This window comes from Sinocyclocheilus anshuiensis, unplaced genomic scaffold, assembly GCF_001515605.1.
Source record: "Sinocyclocheilus anshuiensis isolate Anshui unplaced genomic scaffold, SAMN03320099.WGS_v1.1 scaffold567, whole genome shotgun sequence".
Taxonomy (NCBI): domain Eukaryota; kingdom Metazoa; phylum Chordata; class Actinopteri; order Cypriniformes; family Cyprinidae; genus Sinocyclocheilus; species Sinocyclocheilus anshuiensis.
This window is the reverse complement of record NW_015549600.1, coordinates 250,084-262,440: the sequence shown is the minus strand read 5'-3', so window position 1 is coordinate 262,440 and position 12,357 is coordinate 250,084. Positions and strand designations below refer to the sequence as shown.

General features: G+C 35.1%; 1 protein-coding gene across 1 annotated transcript; it reads left to right on the top strand.

Annotated features, from left to right (window-relative positions):
* The first annotated feature begins 1,559 nt into the window (after positions 1 to 1,559).
* Positions 1,560 to 11,051, top strand: LOC107658667 (GTP:AMP phosphotransferase AK3, mitochondrial-like). Its single transcript, XM_016447313.1, has 5 exons — positions 1,560 to 1,913; positions 5,013 to 5,132; positions 5,216 to 5,388; positions 7,404 to 7,522; positions 10,064 to 11,051. Exons 1-5 carry the CDS (start codon positions 1,766 to 1,768, stop codon positions 10,179 to 10,181), a joined length of 678 nt encoding a protein of 225 aa, XP_016302799.1. The 5' UTR covers positions 1,560 to 1,765; the 3' UTR covers positions 10,182 to 11,051.
* Positions 11,052 to 12,357: the final 1,306 nt, after the last annotated feature.

Sequence of the window (12,357 nt, the reverse complement as noted above, 5' to 3'; positions counted from 1 at the left end):
AATAAAAAAAAAATCACACACACACACACACACACACACACACACACACACACACATGCATATATATATATATATATATACATACATACACAACATTTATTACACAATTACACAATATAACAAAAATTGATTTCACTGAATTTTTTATGGTTCTTCTGTAATTCTGTGTTGTTAATTCTGTAATTATTTTGGAAAATATTTAGGTCAGGTAAATTTGAGAAATTCTATCATTAATTATGAAACATTGTCATGAAACAAAAATCTTCTATGTTTATCTCTGAAGTTTTGGACGATTCACTTTTGGTAACTGTAATGTTAAACTTCTGTTAGCTCTGGGTTATGCATGTTCCATGTAGCCTAACTGAGTAATAATATTAGCTTGTATAAGGTAAACACACAAAAAGTAATGTGATTTTCGTATTCAGCATGTCAAACTTTATAAAGAAACATTAGGCCTATCAACAAAAGCAAAAAAAAAATTGTTTCATGGTGTTATAAAACAGGCCTATTGGTGTAAAATATTAGAGCCTTATGTCAGCTTACTTTAAACAGTTAAATGTTAGATTTACAAGTCTGATGTACAAGTCAGATGTTCATAAGTTTTATTATAAGACAGACCTTATGAGGGATGATGAACATCCTCCTTCTGTTTATGAGTTACGTTAATCATTACCCTTACGAAAAAGAAGTTTATTCAAGTGTGCTATTAGTATACTTCTTTTAAACTAAAAATAGGAAAGTATACTTTTAGTCTACTTTTTATGTACTTCTCAGAAATTTGCTTTATGTACATCTCAGAAATATACTTAAATTAAAGTCAACTTTTTTTTTTCAGTTAGTTGCCAAGGTAACATTTCTAATTTTCCAATGTTTTTCATATTTGATTTTATTTCAGCTTTATTTCAATTCATGTTAATTCAAATAAATAAAATGTTTTATCAAATATTATTTTATATTTTAATATTATTTTATATTGTAATATGATTATATTTTATTATCTAATGATCATATTTACAAATAAATTTGAATAAATTATCAAATAATTTTTTGTTTTCTAAAAATGTCAGCTTTATTTCAGTTCATTTTTTATTCAATTAAATAAAATGTGTTTAATAGTTTTAGTTTCACTAATAACTCTGGTAATGTGAACTCTATAAGTATTTTATTAAATTATTATTTAATACATTAGCTACATTTTAAAAATACATTTTTTAAATAAAATATTAAATTAGGATATTATTTATTTTCTAAAACTTAAGGGCCCAAGTGCTCTAAAAATGTATTAAAGAAAAAAAAGTAACAGTTAACTATTGCAAGCACTGTATAATAATGTCAGTGTTTTCAATTAAAGTTATACTTCAAGCAGAAAATCTAGCTTTTGGGGGTCTTCGGGTCTAGATACGGGTCCCTGGGAACTTCAAAGGTCGAAAACCTCTCTAAGAGATGTAGTAATATATCAATATTGTAGTGCGCACTACTGTAAGTGTCCTCACACACCCACTTGAGCTTTAAAGCACTTCCTGTAATGTGAGGCGCGTGCGTTAGAAAAGGACGGGCTTAATCTGGGAATAAAACCGGAGCTGCGTATTTGTCGTTTTGACTCCAGAGAGGACTCCCAGCGGACTCCACATCTCTACAGTCGATTTGCACAACCTACACTTCACAGGACTGCAGTTGCCGGAGGGATGCAGTGAAGAAGAGATATTTATTTGACTCCACATTCACAATTAGCCACTAAAGGTCGCGTTTTCGTCTAAACAGGAGCATGGGTCTGCAGACTGTGTTCCGCGCGGTGATCATGGGGGCCCCGGGCTCAGGCAAGGGGACCGTGTCCAGCCGGATAGCGCAGAGTTTCGGACTGAAGCACCTCTCCAGTGGAGACATGCTGCGGGCCAACATCGAGGCCAAGACAGGTGAGACAGCTCCAGCTCTGTCCTCTCATACTCTCTCAGGTTTTATTCACATAAACGATTAAATAACCGAAGCTTTTCCGTTCGCCGCGAGCGCAGTTCAGCTAACTTAAGGGTTAAACGTAGCTTTGATGAAAAAAAAACAATGGCTGTAAAACTTAAGCTTCGCTTTTATGCCTAAAACCAGGATATAGGCTATAATTACAGGTTACTTATCAGCAGAACTGAGTCTTGACTTCGGTTGTGTCTCAAAACGTAGTGCGCTGTCTAGCCTGTCTAGACAGCAGTTTTGAAACACCGCGCTTTTCAAGTGAGCTCTCGCGTGTGATGCCCAAAGATACCAGCGTTTGGAAAGAGCTAGACGGGTCACTAGGTTTGCAGACACCGCTTTTCGCACATTTTTGTTTTAATTTTGAGCTGAAGTGCACGAAAGAGTTAACGATGATACATTTCCGCGCCCCGCCTTGTGTGCCATCCAGCACGCTCTTCTTCTAGTGCTGTCTGTCCGGAGAAACCATTACAAAAGTCGAGCTCTGGGTTTCTGTTTGTGGTATTACTCTTTTTATGCGTAGTAGACTGTCTGGTATTTTCAAATATTTGTACTTTAATAGAGCTTTTTAACTTTTAAAGGCGATGTCTTTCTTCAAAAATGTGCCTTGCATACTAAACATGTCTAAGAGTGTTTACTTCAAATGATTTGGCTGCAAATCACATTGAAGCCCAAGCCTGCAGTGCAAATTTGCTCCACAATTCAAATGTTTGCAAGGTTGTACTGTGTACAGTAGTGCAGGTTTCTTCTCTAATCTGAGCTCTATAAATAATGTCCTTGTAGCAGTAAGCACAAATGGATGCCTGATGCTGTGTGTGTGTGTGTGTGTGTGTGGGTGGGTGGGTGATGTATGTAGCATCATCTGTTTTCTGGTGTGCAGTTCTACCTACCACAGTCAGACTAGGGCTGTCAAAATGACTGAAAAACTAAATTCGAATTTTCTACTTAAATATGATCAAAATTATATTCGAATTTAAAAGGCATAATTTCAGTTAGGGGGAAAAAAGCTTTTGGTTTCTCTCCTGAGGCCACAAGAGGGCGCATAGAGCAAAATATTATACACATTTCTTCAAAGCGTAATAAAATAACACGACTATCTTTGAAAAAAAAGTGCATAATGTTTATAAACCATATATAATTAATAAAGTTGCTTAAACGATTAGAAAAAAAAACAGCACCATGCATGTATGTATAGTTTAATACAAAGGACCGAAAACCAATCACAAAGAGTAGGCTACTTTCTTCATTTGAAAACATGAGTTGCAGTGGGATGGGAAAACCCGCCATAAAGTCTTGAGATATGTTTTTTAAAAGTTGAATTTACATTCATTTTACATGGCTTTCTAAACATGCCGCTCTCTTGTGCGAGACGCGAGTGCAACGCTGATAGATGCCCCGCTAGAAAATGTGATAAATATGCGTTCTGTGTGAACGGCTTGGTTTCAGTTTTGACGTAAACAACATATTCGCCACACTGATGCTCTCGTGCGCTGCATGTAGTGGGTTCAACTGGACAGGCTAACAAAAGCATTAAAATGCAATGACACTTACATCGTCGTCGCATTTCGTGCGCCGCTGATAAGGCTGCCTGACGGCTGACGCAGACCTAAAATTCTAATTCGAATGTGGATTTTTTTTTTAATTCGCCGAATATTCGAAATTCGAATTTTGTTTTTGACAGCCCTAAGTCAGACTAGTCCAGATACAGCATAAAACAAATGACCAACAAATGAACCATATAGACCACATATGAATTTAGCCAGATATGGAGCTGCAGGAGAGAAATATTTAAATGTGAGTTTCATGCACCATATACTGTACAGTTACAACCTTAAAGGGACAGTTCACCCCAAAATGTCAAGTGTTTAGTTGCCCTCATTTCGTCAAAACCTGCATGACTTCTGTGTAACACAAAAGAAGATGTTTTGAAGAATGCTGGTGAACAAACAGTTTTGTTTACCTTTGACTTCCATTGTATGGACAAAAAACATTGAGACATTTCTCGAAATATCTTCTTGTTGTGTTCCACAGAGGAATGAAACGCCAAGAGGGTGAGTAAACTATGACAGAATATTCATTTTTGATTGAACTAAGTACATTTTCAGCAGGTGATTTTATATTTCAAGAATTGCTTAATCCAAACGTATTTTTGAATAATTCGTATGCATGCAGATTTTTTGGGATATCATATTAATTGGGATACATTCATTATCTGTACTGATATTGGCCATCGCAGAACTATTTAAGTGAACTGTGAAAAAAATGAAATATTATGGTTGAAAAACTTAACTGCTACTTAAATATTTGGGTCGGTAAGACTTTTTAATTGTTTTTAAATATAGTAAAACAGTATTATTGTGAAAAAATATTATAATTTAAAATAACTTGTTTATTTTAATAATGTAATTGTTTATGTAATTATATTTTATGCGATATATTATGTAATAAATTCCTTTGCTGAATTTTCAACACCTGAATAAAAGTATTAATTTCTTCAAAATGATTCCAAACCTTGTTATTATAGGCCTAAAATGTTTAGCACTTACCAGAAGTGTAACAGTGGGTCACAGGACGATTATTAAAAAGTTATTACAATGTGTAGAGCCAGTTCATATATCTGTTACTACAAGCTCATTGTAGTGGTCACATGTCATTTTCATTGGAGTTTTAATAGTTAATAGCTAAGGTTATGATTCTTAAGCCAAGGATGTTAAACCTGACGGCCTTCATATTTGAACCAGTGAATTTAATTAAATGTTCATTGTTGATTCATTTGGCAGTATTTCAAATAATAAAATTAACACCAACACGTTTTTATTTTATTTTTATTTTTTTTGTGATGATTGGCAGATGCATTATATCCCTGTAAATATTTTTAATTATTAAAAAATTAATTAATTGTAATCTAATGGTAATAAATAAAATGTATGAATAATAAATAAACTAATAAAAAAATTTAAATAATATTTTCTGTTTTTTTTTTTTACTATATTCATGTCTGAATTTCTTCTGTGCTTGCTGAATAACTGATGAGCTCTTCTGCACCTGCGCAGATTTGGGTGTCCTGATGAAGTCGTGCATCGATCAGGGTCAGCTGGTTCCCGATGATGTTATCTCTCGTCTCATCCTGTCCAGTCTGAGGGGTCTGGAGCAGAGCAGCTGGCTTCTGGACGGTAACTCTCACCCTGCTCACCTGAGCCATGTTACTGATGAACTGTGCCATTTAATCGTGGTCACCTTCACATTGTCCCGGCAGGGTTTCCTCGTACTGTGGCTCAGGCCGAAGCCCTGGACAGCGTGTACGATGTGGACTCTCTTATAAACCTGGACGTGCCTTTCCAGACGATCCGAGAGCGCCTGACCTCTCGCTGGGTGCACCTTCCCAGCGGCAGGGTCTATAATATAGACTTCAACCCGCCTAAGAAACCAGTGAGTCCTCTGATCCTTTTATATTCTAGATCATTTCCTCAATCACGTTTATCATCACTTCAGGAAACTGTAGATAATTAAACTATAGAAACAGGAAGTCGAACACTCCTGCTCATACGAAAACGCCACAGTGCAAAAACTACACTGCAAAAAATGGTGTGAAAATCCATTCTCCATGAAAACATATTTTGTAAGCAAAATTCAAAATGCGTATTTTCCGCAGGCAATAATAGTGAAGTGTTAGTAGCATCAGGTAAATAGTGTTGAGTTTTGTGAATAAGGCATAAAAGAGGTGTGGTTTTTCTAAATAGACTAACATTAACCTTGGCCTGGTTAAACTGGATTGTTTAAGTAGATATTGTTTAGTTATTAGTAATTCGTTTTTGTGCTGAATTGGAGTGAATTCATGCAGAATGCCTAAAAAATGTGAAAAAGAAGGACACTTCTTTTATCAAGAGCACTTGTTATGCAAATAATATACTTTAAAAGTATGAACTATGTTTTGGACACTTAATTGAAGGTTAATCAAACTTAAAATGAACTTAAGTACATCTTTATATGTAATTTCATTATTACTTGTCTTTAAAATATGGTTAAAGTGAACTGCTGAATGTACTGACAAGCATATAGAAAACTAAAATATACTTTAATGTCATTTAACAAATTGCAATTCCATACGCTTAAAATATATGAACTTTACATGTAATATCAAATAATGCAACAGTTGAAATTATAATTGAGTACTTTAAATGTGATTTAGTATGTTAGTCAACACATCAAAATAAATGCACTTCTTTAAAGAACAACTAAAAATGATTCAAACACAATGATCTAAATGTACTTTAAAATGAAACAATTTGTTTTAATATGTTTTAATTATTTTTTAAAAGAAAACATAACACACTAGTAATTTGACATTATTAGTGTGTAAAGAAACACTCTTTAAGGACACTTCATTGGACTTTTATTTCAATAAAAAGTCCATATTGTATTTGTATTTGCAAGTACAGATTTTAATGTGTCTACTTTGAAACTTTCAAGTACTTTATATATAATATAGAAATATAGGCTACTATATGTATATGTATATATGTGTGTATACACCACACACACACACACACACACACACACACACACACACACACACACACACACACACATATACACAAATAGTCTTTCATTAAATACTGTATAATAAAATAAAAGTATAAAATAATAATAATCATTAGAGCTGTAAAATGTAAAAACTAAGCATTGAAGCATTGAACCCTATGTAAAATCTGTGTGTTAAACTTGTAAGGAGTCCAAAGAGTTGCTGTGGTGAAAGTAGGTCATGCTATTTCACAACCTGGCACTCAAGACAGATATGAACACTTCTGTTTACTAAGGAATTATTCAAGGAACTTTGCTCTCATCCATGCAATAAAACTGGAGCAGGCAGAGGAAGTCCTGGAGTTCCTGTCCATTTATCAAACACTGTCAGAGAAAAAAAATGAGTCACAAGGCCAGAAAAATGTTGCTGAAATAGTTTTTGCTGTACTTTAAAAGATGGTTTAACTTCTGAGAGTAGAGTTTTATAGAAAGTAAAACTGAACAAAGAATAGCTGTTTATATTCAAGATGTTATAAAAATGATCTTCTGTCTACTGCAACAAAGCCAGTGAGTTTGGTTTTTGTGACACAAAACTCTTTCCTACTTGTTACATTTTGGTCCTCTTTGCAATCATTCAAGACAGCAGTTGAGCATGTGCTAAACTAATACAGCTCAAGCCCAGTGTGAAACCGTGTTTGTCAGTGTTGCTCAAATACAGCTCAAGCTTATGTCAACACAAAACTGTGCGCCTGAAGGTCACCTCCGTTCAGCTCTGGAACTTATCAGCGACTGCCAAAGATTGTTGACACTTTCAATACATGAATTCCTGAGATACAGTAGTTTTAATTGGGTGATTATGGCACATTTGAAAGTGGGCTCTTTGTGGTGGAGGCCTGCAGTGATGTGGTCTGTGTTGTGCACAGGGTCTTGATGATGTCACAGGAGAACCGCTGGTCCAGAGAGACGATGACAGTCCTGAAACCGTGTCCAGGAGACTCAAGGACTACGAGAGACAGACACAACCAGTTCTAGAGTATTACAGGTACTGCACAGGAACCACAGCACTTTAGAGCTGTTTTACACACGTGTTTTCTTTATGATTTATGTTGAATGAAAGAATTCAATAACACACACAGAAGAAAATGCTTAGGGGATTATTAAAGGAATAGTTCACCCATGTTCTCTCATCCTTTCACACTCATATGATTCTAGATCGGGAAGAATTTCTTTCTTATGTGGAAGCAAAAAGAAGATATTTAGCAGAACATTAATGCTGCTCTTTTCCATACAATGAAAGTGAGGCTGCTGAGCTCTAAAAAGGACACAAGAACCACAGAATAACATAAAAGTAGTCCAGACATCTTCTACACAATATTATTAGCCATATGAAAGTGATTATGCAAGGAAGAGACCAAAATTTAAGTTTTTTTTTTGTTTTCAGAAAATCTTCCTCAAATCTCATTTGCCTTTTTGCACATTAAATTATGGAGCATCTAAATATGTGCAGCAGGTTTGATGTCAATACATCAGCTGAAACCCTTACACGTAAAATATTTATAAAGAGTTTGGGATTTTAAGTTAACACTTCAATCATTTAACGACATATTTGCATGCTCACAATTCTTTGATGTCAGAGAATATATAGATAAAATATATAATTTTTTAGACTCAGACCTCTTTTTAGTTGTGATACTTAAAATCAAACTGAATAAAATAGTAATAATGATAATAATTGTATAATTAGTTAAAATAATAATTGTATAATTATTTAAAACATAACAGTTAAAACATACTACTGCTACTAATAATAATAATGTTTTAACTCTATTACTGTTGTAAAATACAATTATACTGTAGCATAAAAAATAATTATTTGATAACAATTAAAATTTTATTTACAAGTTACAATGCTAATATATTTCTGTCATGACAACTCTCGGAGGGATTTGCATGGTAATGTACATGACAATGTTAATGTATTTGGTCATGGCGGAATAGATCTGCTACGCTGCTGCTGCTGCAGAGCAAGTACCGAGACTTGCTACTGCTAATACATCCACAACATGCTGCTGTGAGCATGTAGGAAATACTGCTGCTGCACACATAACATACATGAAATAACCCCCATAGCAAACATGAATCACCTCGTAGCAGATCTATACAGGTGGAGCTGGGGAAGGTGGAGAGTTTCTGGAGTGCGCTGCAAACTGCTACCACAAACATTAGCTAAGTATTTGAATGCTGAGCAGCGAGCTCATTGGCTACCGATACAGGAGAGAACCAATCAGCTGTGCCATGTGATGATGATGTCATTATGTCATACTGAGTTAGATTTATCGGACTGCGCCATCTAGAGTTTCATGCCAGAACTCTGTATTTATGTCTTAAATTCTTTCAAACATTATTTCAAACAACCAAACTCTTTTAACGTATCAGTCCTTGAGGTTTTATTTAGGTGGAATATTACAGAAATGCTGTAAACTACTGCCACAAAAATGCTGTAAATGATGCAAATGTGTAAATAAACTGAACCTAGCGCATGTTGCAATCCAAAATACATGTTAAATTCACAAGCAGAGTGCTTACTGTGAACCGAGAGGCTTGAAACACTGAAAACTTATCGTTTCATCAACTCATAAGCCCCTGTCTAGGAAACCCCGTGTTACATCAATTGTCACTGGTTCTCCAATGTCCGGTCAAAGGAAAAAAGTAATTTATCTGAGATTTTGGGATGATGACGATGAGGTAGAACGATTCCTTTAAGCTGGACTGATGGTGTCATTTAATATGAATAATGATGTGTTTAGGTCATTGCATATGATCTTCTCTCTCTTTGTACTTGAACAGGAGTAAAGGAGTGTTGGAGACCTTCTCAGGAACTGAAACCAACAAGATATGGCCTCGTTTTGTTATGTTGCTGCCTTATGTTAAACTGCTTTAAATTACTTTTTTCCCGCATCAATCTACACTCCATACACCATAATGGCAAAGCAAAAACAGACTTATAAACTTTGCAAATTTATAAAAAAAAAACAAAAAACTGAAATTAGTACATTTCATAAGAATGACATTTCGGACTGCGCCATCTAGAGTTTCATGCCAGAACTCTGTATTTATGTCTTAAATTCTTTCAAACATTATTTCAAACAACCAAACTCTTTTAACGTATCAGTCCTTGAGGTTTTATTTAGGTGGAATATTACAGAAATGCTGTAAACTACTGCCACAAAAATGCTGTAAATGATGCAAATGTGTAAATAAACTGAACCTAGCGCATGTTGCAATCCAAAATACATGTTAAATTCACAAGCAGAGTGCTTACTGTGAACCGAGAGGCTTGAAACACTGAAAACTTATCGTTTCATCAACTCATAAGCCCCTGTCTAGGAAACCCCGTGTTACATCAATTGTCACTGGTTCTCCAATGTCCGGTCAAAGGAAAAAAGTAATTTATCTGAGATTTTGGGATGATGACGATGAGGTAGAACGATTCCTTTAAGCTGGACTGATGGTGTCATTTAATATGAATAATGATGTGTTTAGGTCATTGCATATGATCTTCTCTCTCTTTGTACTTGAACAGGAGTAAAGGAGTGTTGGAGACCTTCTCAGGAACTGAAACCAACAAGATATGGCCTCACGTTCATGCCTTCCTGACCAGGAAAATCCCAGGAAACCAGCAGGCTATGGGAAAAGCGTGATAGCACAACAACCTTGAGGACTTGCACCACAGCTGAAGTACACTGTTAGACTCGAGCACAATGCACCTCTGTGGCCTTAAGCAGTCTACTGTATTTGTTCAAGCCTTTGGTGTCACCATCTGCTTTTATGCCTTTGTGAGAAAGTTAGTGCCAAACTAGAGGTTTATGGTCAAACTAGTCTATTACTGAGCTCTAGCGCTGTCATCTTAAGGAAATAAACCCAGCTTAGAGAGTTAGAGGTAGGCATGCTAAGATTAATAGTTGACTCCAAAGTAAATAATTCTAACTTTCCACTTAGAAGAAGTGCCCAACCCATAAGATTTTTTTTCTTTTAACTGAAGTGGCTACAAAGCGTGGACACAGCAGCTCCAAAACATTCCTGTTTATCATCCATAATGGCATTTTAATAATATGATTGAAATTTGTGCATACTAGAGAAGTATTAATTTAAACATTTCCCAAATGAATCACTGTGGCCATAATTAGCAAAAACACTGTCTAATGCCTGTGTGGTGATTTTTCTATTGTAGATCATATGAATGTTAATATTTTTTGCATATACAAAATAATGTATTTTTAATTAAGAAAAGTTTGCACAATACAATAAATAATAAAGCGAAAGAAAATCTATAATGTAATCAAAATTTATAAAATGTTGTTTTATAAGTCCTTTTGTATGAATAAACCACTATTGTGTGGTTATGAAGTCCTAGACCACCAAGGAAGTGCACAGTGTTTATTCATCTAATTTTATACGTATATAAAACTAAATTGTAGTGATTGAAAACCTGCTATTGAATAATGGAGAAATTAAGTATAATGCAAAGCATGGCATTTCAGAAACAACTGCAATAAACAGTGAAGCTCAAATCTTTTTGTTTTTCTTTTGGTAGTGAATCATACGAACAGTTCTAGATTTTATATATATATATATATATATATATATATATACACACAATATATATATATGCATTTGTATTTTTAGATTTATTAAAATATTTATATTTTTGAAGCATTTTAAAATATAGATTTTTATATATGGTTTATGTATTTCTATATGCACATTATATGCATTCTAGAGAGCATTTGTTTAGACAACAATAAACTTTCATTTTTTTCATGTTTTGTTATGTTGCTGCCTTATGTTAAACTGCTTTAAATTACTTTTTTCCCGCATCAATCTACACTCCATACACCATAATGGCAAAGCAAAAACAGACTTATAAACTTTGCAAATTTATAAAAAAAAAACAAAAAACTGAAATTAGTACATTTCATAAGAATGACATTTCACTCAGTACTTAGCTGAAGCACCTTTACAGCCTCAAGTCTTTTTGGGCATGATGCGACAAGCTTTGCTCATCATCATTTGGCAATTATCTGACATTCTCTTCACCTCAGGTTTCTCCAGAAATATTTGATTGGGTTCAAGCCCAGGCACTGGCTGGGCCACTCAAGGACATTCACAGAGCTGTCTATAAGCCACTCTTGCTGTGTGCTTGGGGTCATTGTCCTGTTGGAAGGTGAACCTTCTGCCCAGTCTGAGCTTCTGAATGCTCTGGACTGGGTTTTCATTAAGACTATCTATATGTTGGTGCATTGAGCGTTTCTTCTACTCTGACGAGCTCCTCAGTCCCTGCTGCTGAAAAACAGCTCCACAGCATGAGGCTGCTACCAGCACACTTTACTTTTGGGATGGTACTCTGCAGGTGATGAGCAGTGTCTGGTTTCCTTCAAACATGATGCTTAGAATTGAGGTTCATAGGACCAGAGAATCTTGTTTCTCACAGTCTGAGGGTCCTTTAGGTGCTTTTTTTGCAAATTCCAAATGTGTTTTCATGTGTCTTCACTGAGTAGAGGATTGAGTTTGGCCACACCGGCATAAAGCCCAGATCGGTGGAGTGTTGCAGTGATGTTTGTCGTTCTGTTTTGCTCAGTTTGGCCAGCTCTAGGAAGAGTCCTGGTTGTTCCAAACGTCTTCCATTAAGGATAATGGAAGCTACATGCTTCTGTGAACCTTCAATGCAGCAGAATTTTTTCTGAACTCTTCCCCAGATGTGTGGTTTGATGCAATCCTGTCTCTGAGCTCTCTGAGTTTTTTTGTTTTGGTCTTTGCTCTAATATGCATTTTCAGCTTTCCAAATCATACCCATTCAATTGAATTTGCCACAGGTTA